Raw genomic sequence first — 15,194 nt, 5'->3', positions numbered from 1 at the left:
ACAAGAAAAAGAGCAGAAAGAAAGAGAGGAGAGGGAATTGAAAGAAAAGAAAGAGAAAGAAGAAAAGGAGTTGAAAGAAAAGCAAGAGAGAGAGGAGAGAGAAAAGAAGGAAAAGGAAGAAAGGGAGAGAAAAGAAAGAGAAGAGAGGGAAAAGATGGAACAAGAGGAGAGAGAAAGGAAAGAAAGGCTGGAAAAAGAAAGAATAGAGAAGGAGTTGAGAGAGAAGGAAGAGAAAGAAACAATAGAAAGGCAGCTGAAAGAAAAGGAAGAGCGTGAGAAGGAAGAAGAGATGAACACAAAAGTTGCAGACCAGCCTGAAGTGGATGCAAGACAAAAAGAAGCTGATGCAATAAAGCCTGCTGAGGTTGAGAAGATGAAGGACAAAGGCGACGTGACGAAGGAAATACCCGAGGCTCATGCTGCCATTGAGTCTGTGGTGACAGTTGAAGATGATTTCATTACTGTGGTCCAAACCATTGATGAAGCCGAAGAGCCGGGCCACAGCGTTCGTTTCTCTGCCCCACCTGAGGCTGAAGCAGTTTGCATTGCTGCCCAGAAAGAAGAAGAAGAAGAGGAAGAAGAGTCTGTGGAGCTGGCTCAGGAAGCGGACATAGAGGCTGCCAGTTTAGAGGAAATGGGAGATGTTCCTGAAATTCCCGACTCCCCCGAGAGGGAGGCTCAGACCATAGAAACAGAAGGACCAACAGAAAGCTATGATAGAGATGAAACCACAATGGATGACTCCATTCTGGACAGCTCCTGGGTTGACACTCAAGGTGAGATCACCTTTTTTGGTTCTTCTTTTTATTCCCTCTTGTCAGCTTCAAATACACAAACTGAATAAAGTCTCATGCCCTATTTTCCACACTGCAGATGACGATAAGAGTATGGTAACGGAGCACACTGAGCCTTTGCCCAAGATGTCTAGTCCGGTCAAAAAACCTGCTGTGGTCCAGAACAAACTGGCACAACAGTGGAAGACAGAGAAACAGGAAAAGCCTGTTAAAGCCAAGACTAAGGGGGGGCGGCCTAAGGGACGAATCTCGACTCCAGAACGCAAACCTACCCGCAAAGAACCTGCCTACATCCCCAAAGAGGAACTCAAGAAGAAAAAAGGTTATTGTAATTTTATTTTTCGTCGTATGTAAAATAAAGTCAATAACTGAAGCAATAATCATTGTTAAATAATGTTCAAGTCAGCTGCTCCTCAAACACAGCACTCTGTGTATCTGACTGTTTTGTATGCAGGCTTTCTTATTGAATAGATAGCTAATATTCAGTATGCATGAACCGTACACAGGCTTTCTGTGGTGTTTTCCGTATTATAACACGACTGTCTCTGTCTGTGGTTGCACTCCTCTGCTGTTGTCACTGGTCCTCTTTTCTCCGATAATGCAGCAGTGATAAAGAAGGCTGACCTGGCCAAAAAAATGGAGACTCGGACTCAATCCCCGTCCAAGAGGACTGCGGGGAAAGCAGCAGTCCGCCAGACCCGTCCTATCCAGCACCACTCCTGCCCCAGGAGAATAACCACAGGTGACACGTTGCCTTGGTCTGTCACACAGCTGGTGCTTGCTGCAGGACAGTCACCGCAACAGCATTCCCTGTCTCGCCTCCGCTTCATTTTTGTTTTATTGGTTGTTTAATGTTATTAGTTTTGTTAGTCATTTGTTTTCAAATGCATTTATTTTGTGTTTCATCATAATAAAGATTGACTTTCATTAATATTTTCTTTGGATTCATTTGTGTATTTTTTGCTTTTTTTGTGTTTTTTGTTCGTTCTCCGAGCTAACAAATACTGTCTCACTTGTGTTCTCTGTTTTAAGCATTTGTTTGTGCTTACACCTATGCTCATATATACATGTGTCTAAGAAGGCACAGCACACTTCCCTTAACTACAGTATTGTTAACTTAAATAATACTTTAATTCCTAACACATTCATAAAGATGTTATTCTTTATGAATACATCTTTCCTTCATAAAATCTTTTTTTGCAGTTTGTATCTAGGTTCTCTGTCAGCTGCTGGTGTCCAGCTGACTTGTCACAATAATGAATCTTGTCAGTAAAGAAACTATAGACCTTCACAACCTCGATGGTCTTTTAAATTACATATCCAGTTTAGCCATTTCCAACTTGTGGTATCTTCTCCGTGGTGCTAAAAGCACTTTTCCACTCTGAGTACTGAAAGCACTTTTTACTACAAGCTACTTTAATATAGTCTATGCCTTGAAGCATTTTCTATTACACGCACACTGTCACTACGATCAATGCATCGGGGGGAATATGGGGGCCTCAGCATCTTGCCCAAGGACACGTCAATATGAAGACCAGAGGTACCAGAGATTGAACCACTGACCTTCCGGATGGTAGACAGACTTTGCTAAGTGACAGCCACCCTTTAACTTATTACTAGGTTTGCTAATGCTGCTCTGACCCAGAGGCAGTTTGCTCTCCATTTTCCCCTGACGGACTGAATTCTGTGTCAGTGATGAGGAAAGCTCAGTATACTGCTGCAATGCCCCAATTCGATTTTTTTTTTTCCAAGGTTGCCTTACATAATACAAAATCCCCCATTCTGTGTGATATCTTGCCAAATCTTTGCAGAACAAAGCTGTCAAGAGAGAAACATCCAGCTCCTATAGAACATTGAATTTGGCATATTGCTTACCATGCCACATTTAAGAATGCAAAGTTGGATGTCTGTAATTTTTACATTTTATGTAATGGGAACATATTCTTGCAAGGATATAAATATGGGGGTAATCCTCCAAAGTAGGGCATTTAGAGAGCCCTAACTCCTTCTCCTTCAATGTACGAAGGTTAACGCACAAATTCTTCTGAAGTATTTTTGTTTCCCTGAACTTCTCTGTCTGTCTGTCTCCGTCCCTCAGAGGTCCTACCTGACAGTCGTCAGCCTCTCAGCGTTGCCAGACAGTCTCGTGACAGAGCATCGGTAAGTATACTCAACAAACCTAACAATGGCACGACCTCTGGCACAAAAAACACTGAGAGAGATTCCAAGAAAACTCTGCTGGCAGTCAGCATGAATGAACAATTAAATTATAGGCATAGAGAAACTCAATGGATACTGAACACTATAAACAGGCAGAACCTTTTTTTGGTGCAACATATTTGAAACTTTTGCTTTTTTGCTATTAATATGAAACCGCTAATACACATCTTGACTTCTGCAGGATCTGAAACAAAAAGCATCTCGGTAATTTTGAAAAAACAATTATCAGTAGAATCATTAAAATGATGTTATTTCCTAGGGTGACTTGCGGAGTTCAAAAAAAAAAAAGTCTCAAAAGACATTAACACAATAACACATCACATCCAGATAACGCAAATGCTTTGTCCTTCCATCTACACACTAACACGGGCAGGTGTTGCATTAGTTTTTTGTTCATATTTCATGAAGAAAATTATTAATGGTGGTTACATTTTGTAAAATGTTTCCTCTTCTTGGCATATTTTAATGGGTTTTTGCACAAGTAGTGAAGACAGACGCATTTGGAGTGTTTATTTTGCTGAGTGGGTGTTGAACCAACCTGTGACATTTCTCCAGTGCCTGTGGTCGTGACTCCATTTCACTCCTCCGCCATGGTAATGACAGTTATTGTGTCTAAAAGAACATGCTTTCTATATTTCCTAAATGTCATGTCATCACAGCATACTGAAAGTGTCTTCTAATACCATGCTCTGCAGTGTAGCCCGTTGCTGTTGCATGGGCATGATGAAGAGTATCCCTCACGTTCTTAAGTTTTGTTTATTTGTTTGATATTTTCATGTCCCATGAGTTTTCAGTTTCTTACTAAAATGAATGTGCAAGAGGAGCTGCTTTAATAGATTACATAGTAAATTGTTCCACATGATTCATGAGATCATGTGCATTCATGATGCATGTTGTAGCAGTGGTATTTTCACCACTTTTTGTCATCCTGTGTTCTTTATTTTGTTTTCATGCGCCTCACCAACCACGCCTCTTTGTTGTACCATCTCAGTGCCATGCCCATCATTTACCGTTTACAAAGATCCCCACCTTCATATCCAGAGCGGCTGCCTCGCTAGATAGACCTCGTCCATCCTCAGCAGAGCCTCAGGGCTCCACAGAATTACAGAAACAAATAGCTAAGGTAGGTGGATGGAAGAGTGACAGGGTTCCTGTACAAGTCCTGGAAATTTCATACATGTTTTCATGCAAACATGAATATTATTTGCTTTAATTTTGTAATATTGCTTGCAAACGATATCTGTTGTTTCACATTGAATTAAAAAGATAAACCTCAGTCTGCCTGACTGGCCTAACAATGCGCTCCCTGTATGCTTTCCAACAGGATGGTGGGTCACGGAGCCCAGAGAAGAGGTCTTCAGTGCCACGCCACACCTCATTTATGAGTCGCCGTGGGCCCCATGACCATGAAGAGAGCTCTACCTCTATCACTAGCTCTGGCTCTACGGCTCCTCGCAGGCCCACATGTAGGGTCCAGTTCCCCTAAACTGTACAAAGTATCAGCATTTAGTTTACGTTAGGTTGTCTAAAACGAAACTCTTGATAGCCTCCAGTGTGCGATAAATGCTACTAATTCAGTCTTTACTACTGTTGATCAATTTTAGAAAAATATTTCTAGAAAGTGAAAAGCACACTCATAAGGCCTTATGCTTGATTATTTTAAGAAGTCCCAGCTGACATCTGCTAATGAGTGATTTTTGCATACTCGCTCTATTTCTGTCTGTCTTTTGGCATCTTTAACATTTGTTTTTTTATATTAATACTTAATTTACTTTTATTACAAAGCCAAAATGTTATGTTGGACTATTAGCGTGCACTAAAACTCCTCTTTTTCTTCATTCTCCATCACTAAATCCAAAACTTTTGATTTTTCCCTTTCTCCAGCATTTCGCACTGAGATGAGGGCAGAACACAGGACAGGGCGAGCTCCTAGCATGACAGGTAATTACAGACTATTTCTACTATTTCTAGATATAAATTAAGAGCATTTTGTAATTTTGTGCTGTGGACTCAAAATATTTTGAATAAAAGGAATTGCAGCCTGTCTTCACCTCCACCTCCATCACCTGTATTTGTCATCTTACCAGTTACAGAATCAGTGCGCTCACGTTCAGCTCGCAGTGGCCACTCCACCCCACGCACCCCTGGCTCAACAGCCATCACCCCAGGAACTCCTCCCAGTTACTCATCATCTTCGAGGACCCCCGGGACCCCACGCTCCCTCAGTCTGATTTGTCAGGAGAGGAAGGTGGCTGTGGTCCGTACCCCACCCAAGTCACCTGCAACAACACCCAAGCAGCTCCGTATTATCAACCAGCCACTCCCTGACTTCAAGAATATCAAGTCTAAGATTGGCTCCACAGAGAATATCAAGTATCAGCCTAAAGGAGGACAGGTAACACTTTTACTTTGTCCAGAAATCTGCAGCTTTTTTTAACTGCTTGCTAATTTTCTTCCATCTTCACATTTGGTTTTACTGCTTATTGTAGTTTCCTTTTTTCCTACCTCTCCCTTCTGCACTGATCTCAGAGACAGAAGCTGCCATGTATTTTATTTTTGTTTCAGGAAGTTACATGTAATAGAAATAAAAAGTATATTAGGTATATATAGGTAGATTTACTGAGCATGCAAAGAAACTTAATGCTTGCCTCCTAGCAGATTTTACTCAGGATTTGACCTTTGAACCATAAAGCAACAACAAAACATTCAATAGGAGGAAAAAATTGAGTCAAATAACTGTTTCATATGGATCTGCAAGAAAAATCTGTACAATATATTTACAGACCACTGATCTGTGATGAGGTCTGCTTTACCATTCCTCGTATAAATAATATTATAAGGTTTTGTCTAACATCTTCTGTCTTTTTCTTCTGCTTTAAGATGCTTATTTCCCATATGTTTCCTCCCGTCTCTAGGTCCTCGCTAAAAGTCCTGCTTTAGTCTTTTAGTTTCCCTTGCCTGCTGCTAGCTCGTGAATAATCTTGCCCATCCATCATCGTAAAAAAAAAGAGTACAAAATATTACATAATGATGTTTTGTATAAGAAAAAAGGAAAATCACACGTAATTACACGTGTCCATTGGTTAAATTTACAATGTATACAATGTAAAGTGTAGCGTGTTAAACTTTTCCTTTACCTGATAGACTATCCTAAAATGTACTTCAACTTATAATGTTGATTTTAATGATATATAAACCTATTGGACATATGATTTATCATCTAAACTATTTATATGGTGAATCAAGACCTACAGCAGCTTAGCAGTTCTTTACCACTTCTAGATATTTTCAGTTCCCAGTCTGATTTTGTGGCTGTCTTCCTCTGTTGTCTCTATGTGAAGCATTAGTTCAGATATCAGTTGCTGCTGTCAGTGAAAGTAAAAGTATGCTTGCGTTAATCAGATTGCAGAAAAATTTGTCTTCAAGAGCTGTAAATGTTGCTCTGTGTCTGATGGATGAAAGCAGTTTGATATATCTGTTGCCATCAACACAGTAGACCGAGGCTCTTTTTCTCTGAGTTTAATATAGACTAATATAGACTGCCACCTGATGGCAGGTTAAAAAGTCATTTTAACATTGTTGTGATTGATTGTGAGTTTATCCCAAAGATAAACACTGAGATAAAGGTCTAAAGAATGATTTCAAAATATGTATATATACATTTTTTACAATTTTAAAGCAGTAAATGCTAGCTTATGTTATGTCAGCTTTATTTTTACCTGTGATTTCTCACCACCAAGCAGTTCTCCATCTAGAGATTTCAGTAAACAGAAAATGACATGACTATGACACCTGAGCGAGAGTCTGAACTCTGAGCAGTATTGTCCCGTAAGCGTTCCTCCTGGCTCTCTAAAGCAAAGACAGCAGTTCAGCAAAATCAGAATTACAAATCTTGTTTTCTGTTGCTGCACAGAATCTGCATTAGCACAGTGTCTCGGGGTACATTTCTTACATTTTGACAAATGTCTCGAGTCTGAAACACAAAGGCAGCACTGCACCAGGAAGCAATGTGTCTGTAGCCATCAGTTCCTACAAGCCTTTGCTGATGACCTGATTAGGAATCTAAGTGTTTGGCTGGCATCTTTATGACTTAGCAGGCCTCTGAGCTGCTCTGTGCAGTCAGCCATAAAATAGGGAGGGATCATGTTCCAAATGCCAGCCTGTCATCTGCAGGAGAAACACGCTTGAGCTTCTCTGGGGGGGGTTAGCATGTGTACAGCATTACTGTTTATGCTTTGTCAAAGTGTTCATAACTAGCTTCATCAGTGTTTGCAATGTAAATACTCAATTATACAGTCACATCACTCACTGTGGATGTGGAAGTGCTTGGCCAATATTTCAGTGTGGATTTTGCTCCACTGTGTGTTAGTTTGCTTGTGTGTGATTTTGAATACGTCATGCTTTTGTGTATTTCTTATCTGTAACACAGATAGCAGATACATTGACTAGGGGGTTATCTCCCTGTTAGATAGACGCGGCTATTTATCAAATGCATCTATTGAATTTGCACAGATATCTGATCCTTAATGGGAATTATTCTCCTTATTGTGTAGTTGTTCCTTCTGATTACAGGTGTTTGTTTCACACATGAGCATGCTGTCTTCAGACAAAGTCTTTTGTTTTTGGAATCAGCATAGATTAATGCAGTGCGTTATTCGTCTTCAGTGGTAGTTTGATAAGTTGTTGAGGTTCAGAGGTCTATGTTTATGCCCATAAATGAAACTGAATATAATGACTGATATCAGTACTGATATTTGGTGATTTAAAAAGCTAATATACTGTATGTAAATATGTTCTTTAATATTTCTTTTAGCCACACAAAACATTTGTTTTGTGTAGTTATTTGTCATTGTTTTATTATCACAGCAAATCATGGATTACTCAACGCTCAGCTCGACTCTGATCAGATCAGCTGAGATCTTGAAGTTGCAGAGTGCGCACTGGTGGACCATCAACACCCATAACATTGTTAAAGGATATTTCTCCTGTCTCATCTCTATTTTTTAAAATGTTAATTTATCAGCAGTTATAAAGAGTGATACTTTTTATAATTTCGGGCTATATGTCGGGCCTACTGACACATTGGTCAAATTGTATTAATCTTCACATTTTAGTTTAGATTTAAAAGACACCTTGATGCATATTAATAGAAGCATTTATAATTATACAATTACAAATCTATCCATCCATTTATTTTCTTACCTGCTTACCTGCCTTGGCTGCTATATAGTGAGAAGCTTGGCAAAGAATTATCATATATAATGATCTTTAACACTTGCATTAATGCTCCTGTTAATGTCTCCAAGGTTCTTTTAACAAAAGCAAATAACTTGAGAATATCATTGAGTGTTAATTATAAGAGAAAAATGGAAATACAAATAGAAAACTTTAGGACATTTGAATGAAACAAATGATTGATTAAAGTATTTGTTTAACTGGAGCCTTTATTGCAGTACAGTGTTATAAACATTCATTGTTGAAATGGTCCTCTAGTGTCACTATTGTACCACTGAAGTAGTACAAAATTATAGATAGCGCATAATTTTACCTCTTTTTTTAAACTTAATGAAAATTAAAAAGCCAAACTAGTGTGACAGCATTTATATTGTTGCAAATATTTATAGACAGTAGTCACATGACATGATGGAAGTGTACTCCTCACCTTAATATTCACAGCACCCTCAAAGATCCAAATAGTGTTACTATAAGCAGCTCCTGTAGTGAGCCTCCCCCAGCCCACAGCAATATAGCAAGCCTATACTCAGCTACTGACCTGTCTAATGACTGTCCTCATAGAAACAGAAGGACCCAGATGGGCCAACAGAGGCCAAACGCAGGGCCTCTTTGATCTGGAAGTCAGTGCTGCGCCTCATCTCTGTTACTCTGTGTCTGTCTGCGGTACACAGCGTGACCTGGACGCAGGACCTGCTGGTATACCTTATCACTTTTAATTATAGCACTTTGAATAAAAAGTCTGGAAACCTTTGTCCCAGTGGAATAATTAAAAAGAAAGCATTTACTATGTGTAATTTTACTCATTAATATCTTGAAAAGGTAATTTGATTGATTAAATTTAAATTCAAATGAGCCATTAATATTAACAATACAAAAAACTATTTTAGAGCCAATTAATTATTACGTGGCCACTGCCTTTTGTCTTTTGATTGATTATTGAATTTTAAAGTGCTGAAGAAAGTCCATCGCACAGAGCAGCAGCAGAACGTGTTTGCGTAGCTGCTTTACATAGGATCGCACCAGTCACATCAAAAAATCAAAAGGCAGTATTTTTCTTTTTTTTTTCTTAATATTTTAGTAATCATCATGTTGAAATTGTACAGTACTGAGGAAAAGTCTTAAGCCACCCCTCATTTGGGAAATATGTACAATGATTTACTGAAATGTGTGCAAACATATAGTATAAAAAACAAAAACTGAGTTTGTACAATTCTAAGTCAACATTTGGTATGCCCACCTTTATTCTTCAACACAGCCTAAACTCTAAGGCAACCTTTCTTTCAGTAGTGTTCAGGAATAGTTCTCCAGGCTTCTTGAAGAACAGTCAAAGCTCCTCTTTTGATGTTGGCTGCCTTTTGCTCTAATCTCTGTCAAGATGATCCTACATTGCTTCAATAAAGTTGAGGTCTGGACTCTGGGGAGGCCAATCCCTGATTGATTGGGTTTCATTGTGTGTTTTTCTATTTTGTTATGCTTTTATTGCATTGGCATTGTGTTTGGGATCGTTTTCATGTTGGATAAGGAAGCCATTGCCAATCAAATGCTTTCCAGATGCTATGGCATTGTGGATCAAAATGCTAAGATACTTTTCTGTCCATAATACACAAGAACCGACAACCAGCTAAATAAGAAATAAGAAAAAATTTAGCCTCAAACAAAGATGGAGCCTCTAAGAAGTTTTACAGATGGCTATAGAAACTCACTGTTGTACCTACTGACTATTTTAACCAATAGGTTCATCGTGTTCATCATGTTCTTCCTTATGAATGGCATCTTGGCAACAAACCTTTCATTGAGACCAATTCTGATGAGTAATCAGTAAACAGTAGATGGATCAACTGAAAGATCAAATGAATCTCTCGGGTCATGTGTCAGGTCTTTGGTGGAATTTTGACTTTCCGATACTGTTCATGTGTTCAAATAGTCTTCTTCTTGTGCAGTTTCCTCAAACTTTTTAAGAACACACTACACACCATGCTGAGATGTGTTTTTGTGACAGCCTGCTAGTAACAAAGAGCCTAAAGAGACAATTTAATTCATGTATTTATTTATCAGTTCATTTATGTATTTATTCTTTGAAAAGTTGTCTGTTATTTGTTGATAATACCTGGGTCCATCTCTTGCGTGAGGTGCCTTATTTATGCTGAAATTATTCATTAAAACTATGAAAGATCTCTGGAAAGCCTGGTGAACTATTGCGCAGGACCATTAAACATTACAAGAAAGTCTGGCTTCAAAGTGAAAGAAAATGTGAAGAAATGTGCGTTGGCTTGAGACTTTTCATAAAGAGAAGTCAAACAAATACTCTGGTTGGCAGACTGATGACTCATGGGAAGAAAATTGAAAAACTCTATTTGTTTCAACATGAATGCAAGAGGTACAGAAAACAGTTAAAGAAAACACAAACTTGTGATTTCTCATTCTTTAAAGCATTAATCATGCTCCAGAACAATAGAAATGTGTGCACTGACACTTTTTCAGTATGCTGATCATCAGTATCCTGTAGTCCCTAGAGTATTAGACAGTGCGATCAAGCATACGAAGATAATACACAGTCATTCCTATCTACCATTTAAGAGGTCCATATATCTCTGCATGTTTCCATAGATTCATATTTTAAACAAGAGGCAGGACTTCACCCCATCACTGTCAAAGTGCAGCTCCAAGGATAATCTGAAGCACTCTCCTCGTGGAGCCAATGTATGTACCCTTCAAGCTTTGCCTTCCTCATTAAGAGGATGGGTGAATGCCTTATACAGGGAGTGCAGAATTATTAGGCAAATGAGTATTTTGTCCACATCATCCTCTTCATGCATGTTGTCTTACTCCAAGCTGTATAGGCTCGAAAGCCTACTACCAATTAAGCATATTAGGTGATGTGCATCTCTGTAATGAGAAGGGGTGTGGTCTAATGACATCAACACCCTATATCAGGTGTGCATAATTATTAGGCAACGTCCTTTCCTTTGGCAAAATGGGTCAAAAGAAGGACTTGACAGGCTCAGAAAAGTCAAAAATAGTGAGATATCTTGCAGAGGGATGCAGCAGTCTCAAAATTGCAAAGCTTCTGAAGCGTGATCATCGAACAATCAAGCGTTTCATTCAAAATAGTCAACAGGGTCGCAAGAAGCGTGTGGAAAAACCAAGGCGCAAAATAACTGCCCATGAACTGAGAAAAGTCAAGCGTGCAGCTGCCAAGATGCCACTTGCCACCAGTTTGGCCATATTTCAGAGCTGCAACATCACTGGAGTGCCCAAAAGCACAAGGTGTGCAATACTCAGAGACATGGCCAAGGTAAGAAAGGCTGAAAGACGACCACCACTGAACAAGACACACAAGCTGAAACGTCAAGACTGGGCCAAGAAATATCTCAAGACTGATTTTTCTAAGGTTTTATGGACTGATGAAATGAGAGTGAGTCTTGATGGGCCAGATGGATGGGCCCGTGGCTGGATTGGTAAAGGGCAGAGAGCTCCAGTCCGACTCAGACGCCAGCAAGGTGGAGGTGGAGTACTGGTTTGGGCTGGTATCATCAAAGATGAGCTTGTGGGGCCTTTTCGGGTTGAGGATGGAGTCAAGCTCAACTCCCAGTCCTACTGCCAGTTTCTGGAAGACACCATCTTCAAGCAGTGGTACAGGAAGAAGTCTGCATCCTTCAAGAAAAACATGATTTTCATGCAGGACAATGCTCCATCACACGCGTCCAAGTACACCACAGCGTGGCTGGCAAGAAAGGGTATAAAAGAAGAAAAACTAATGACATGGCCTCCTTGTTCACCTGATCTGAACCCCATTGAGAACCTGTGGTCCATCATCAAATGTGAGATTTACAAGGAGGGAAAACAGTACACCTCTCTGAACAGTGTCTGGGAGGCTGTGGTTGCTGCTGCACGCAATGTTGATGGTGAACAGATCAAAACACTGACAGAATCCATGGATGGCAGGCTTTTGAGTGTCCTTGCAAAGAAAGGTGGCTATATTGGTCGCTGATTTGTTTTTGTTTTGTTTTTGAATGTCAGAAATGTATATTTGTGAATGTGGAGATGTTATATTGGTTTCACTGGTAAAAATAAATAATTGAAATGGGTATATATTTGTTTTTTGTTAAGTTGCCTAATAATTATGCACAGTAATAGTCACCTGCACACACAGATATCCCCCTAAAATAGCTAAAACTAAAAACAAACTAAAAACTACTTCCAAAAACATTCAGCTTTGATATTAATGAGTTTTTTTGGGTTCATTGAGAACATGGTTGTTGTTCAATAATAAAATTATTCCTCAAAAATACAACTTGCCTAATAATTCTGCACTCCCTGTATAATTCTAGTTAGTCCAATTCCCAATAAATATTTTGATTCATATCTCTTTAGGTAGTGTACAACATGTTGCTTCTTGTTGTGTTGTGCAGTATATGGGTAGGTTAATAGTATCAAAGTGAGCTAGTTTGTATATTACCCCCCTTTTCACTGTAGTTTGGCTCTCGGTTCTTAATTTTAGATACAGTTGTCTCTTTTCAACTATAGTTCAAGGGGTGACAAATGTCACTTGTATTATAGGTTATATATTACTGGCATTATGAATGACCAACAACAACATAGCAAGGAGGATGCATGCTTCTGACTTTTTTCTAATATTTAGCCGACTGTCTAGCACAAAAATGACCTGATGGTTAAGAGAAAGATCCACTCAGTTGACTATAGCCTTAGCTAAAATGCTAAAGTATACTTGAACATGCAGTCCTGTTGGATCCATATGAATACTGTAGCCTAACTTTTCTTTAGCACTTTACCCCAAAAAACCCCCGTCATGTATCTGTGATTAGTTTGACATTTAATCCTGCACTATTGTGTGTATTAGGTCTAGTCCTACATTTCGTGTAGAATAATACGAATAATAGTGAGTCGACAATAGATTAAATGTGTTTTTCCTTCCCCAGAAATCTCCCACTAGTTGAGTTCTCTTTTTCTTTCTATCCTCTTCTTCTATTTTTTCCCCTTTTTCCTCCATTTATTTCCTTCTGAGGGTACATAAAATGCTTGTTTCCTCACTTTAGTTTATCCCACAATTCTAGGTCACATGAGATATAATAGGTCACATGCTATGCTATAGTGATGGTGCTTTGTGGCAAGACGAGGTTTGCATATCTTGTGGATATTCTGTGGTGTTACAAGCATGAATAATCTGCTCTCATTATTCATTTAGTTTGCTACCTTGTGTTTAGGTTGCATTAAGAAGAAAGACAAAAATAATTCCTCTTTTAAAGAAGGGGAATAAATTCTCTGTTATATTTAGCTATTAAAAATTTATTGATAGTGTAACATTTTACTGGCAGTGGGTGGAAAGTTATGGTTCGATGTCCATTTATAGGTCACGGGAGCTGTTTAATGAGACCACTTGTGCATACCCGATGTTTGAAGGGAAGTAACAGCAGAAAACCTTGTGCTAATTGAGAACTGAATGAAAACACTTCCTCTTTGTCTAGGTCTGTTGCATATTAAAGAAATTCTCAATATAGCATAAGAAAGGACGTCTGATCCCCCACAAATGAGATATTCTTTATATGTTCTTTATTGCCTCTGGTTGTCTTGAGCCCATCGGCACATAAGCATTGTTCCAGCAGTGTTTTGAACCGAGACTGATTGTCTTCCATATTCTTTGAACAGATGTCCACATATTTGAAAGCACTCCTTGTGTTTCATTAAGCGGTGAAGGAAAAGGAAAACAGTTCAGAGGCCACATACCCGAAAGTCTCCGTTGTCCTCATCTTTTCTAATTCACAAAATGTGTAAGAAGTGTATGCACTGTCACTTCTTTATCTGGTGTAAACCCCCATTGCTTTTGCTGTGCTGTCGTATAAAAATGAAAGCTATTTATTTGTTGTTTCAGTACTGTTCCAACTCTGCTTCGTCTGCATCTCACTCCTGCTTTTTCTCCTTGCAGCTACAGAGAGTCAGCACACGTCACAGCACACTCACATGTTCATCATCCTCAATCCCTAAAGTAGTGGCCTCAAATCAAAGAACTTTCAATTGTGTTTTTAGCTTCTAAAGGTTCATCAGTTGTTGCATTTTGGTACATAACCAAGGCTCACAGACTGTCACAGCTCACGCCATGAGTCAGATCAAATTGTCTTTTCCTCTGAGCTTAAAGTGATCGTATCAGTTGAATGATGTTTGTCCTGGGCAACAGGGAAACTACTAGTCCAATTGTACCGCCAAACACAGTCAGACATCTATTTAAACAGTGGGAGTATACAAACTGTTTAAAAGACTTAAGCCCAAGCGTTTTCCCACCTCATTCCTCACCTCCACCCTGCAGGTTTTCATCCCCAGTGTTAAACTGGACTATAGCCATGTTCAGTCTAGGTGTGGGTCCTTGGACAGGCGTGGCTACTCGGCAGGAGGTGGAAACGTGAGTCTTGTGCTGCAAGCCCATTGTGTCAGTGTTGTTGTCGGTATTATTTATGTGCCGTGCTGTGCTGTGTTTCCTCTGTGTTTTCCTGTATTTTTATTTTGCCTTACTGTTTCTCAGTTTAATAGTTAAGTCACTCATTCATTTGCAGTGCTCTTACTAGACTGCTCTTCATCTTTGCATTATTCTCCACCAGTGGTTTGTGTCCTGCAAGTAATGATACCAAGGGCTGAATGTGTCTGCCTCCAGAACCTGACATTTGACTAGTCTGCTGACTTAGCTTCTAAGGGCACTAGCTAATATTAGGATGTAGCCAAGTTATCAGGAGATTAGAAAAAATATATCCTTTTTAAAATGCGGGCATGTTAAAAAAAGCTAAGTCTTCGTCAGATGATAGCCAGTGGTTTCAGTATTGCATTTTACCAAATGCAATGTCTTTATGATCCCCATCTTGACTTTGTAACTGCATGCAGACACAGCCTGCTTGGACTACAAGTTCAAAAACAAAACAAAACAAATAAACCCAGAAA

General features: G+C 39.2%; 1 protein-coding gene across 1 annotated transcript in view; it reads left to right on the top strand.

The window, feature by feature from the left end:
- map2 (microtubule-associated protein 2) overlaps positions 1–15,194 on the top strand; it is a 103,433-nt gene that overhangs the window by 80,629 nt on the left and 7,610 nt on the right. Inside the window, exons 10-19 of the mRNA XM_026144297.1 lie at positions 212–776; positions 874–1,116; positions 1,399–1,536; positions 2,893–2,954; positions 4,006–4,137; positions 4,339–4,480; positions 4,899–4,955; positions 5,102–5,409; positions 8,811–8,945; positions 10,857–10,949. Of these exons, the coding sequence (XP_026000082.1) occupies positions 212–776; positions 874–1,116; positions 1,399–1,536; positions 2,893–2,954; positions 4,006–4,137; positions 4,339–4,480; positions 4,899–4,955; positions 5,102–5,409; positions 8,811–8,945; positions 10,857–10,949 (1,875 nt within the window). The remainder of the gene's footprint in view (positions 1–211; positions 777–873; positions 1,117–1,398; positions 1,537–2,892; positions 2,955–4,005; positions 4,138–4,338; positions 4,481–4,898; positions 4,956–5,101; positions 5,410–8,810; positions 8,946–10,856; positions 10,950–15,194) is intronic.

Source organism: Astatotilapia calliptera, chromosome 16 (genome assembly GCF_900246225.1).
Source record: "Astatotilapia calliptera chromosome 16, fAstCal1.2, whole genome shotgun sequence".
In the NCBI taxonomy this organism is placed as follows: Eukaryota; Metazoa; Chordata; class Actinopteri; order Cichliformes; family Cichlidae; genus Astatotilapia; species Astatotilapia calliptera.
The sequence above is the reverse complement of the archived record's forward strand: the minus strand, read 5'-3'. Positions and strand labels throughout refer to the sequence as shown.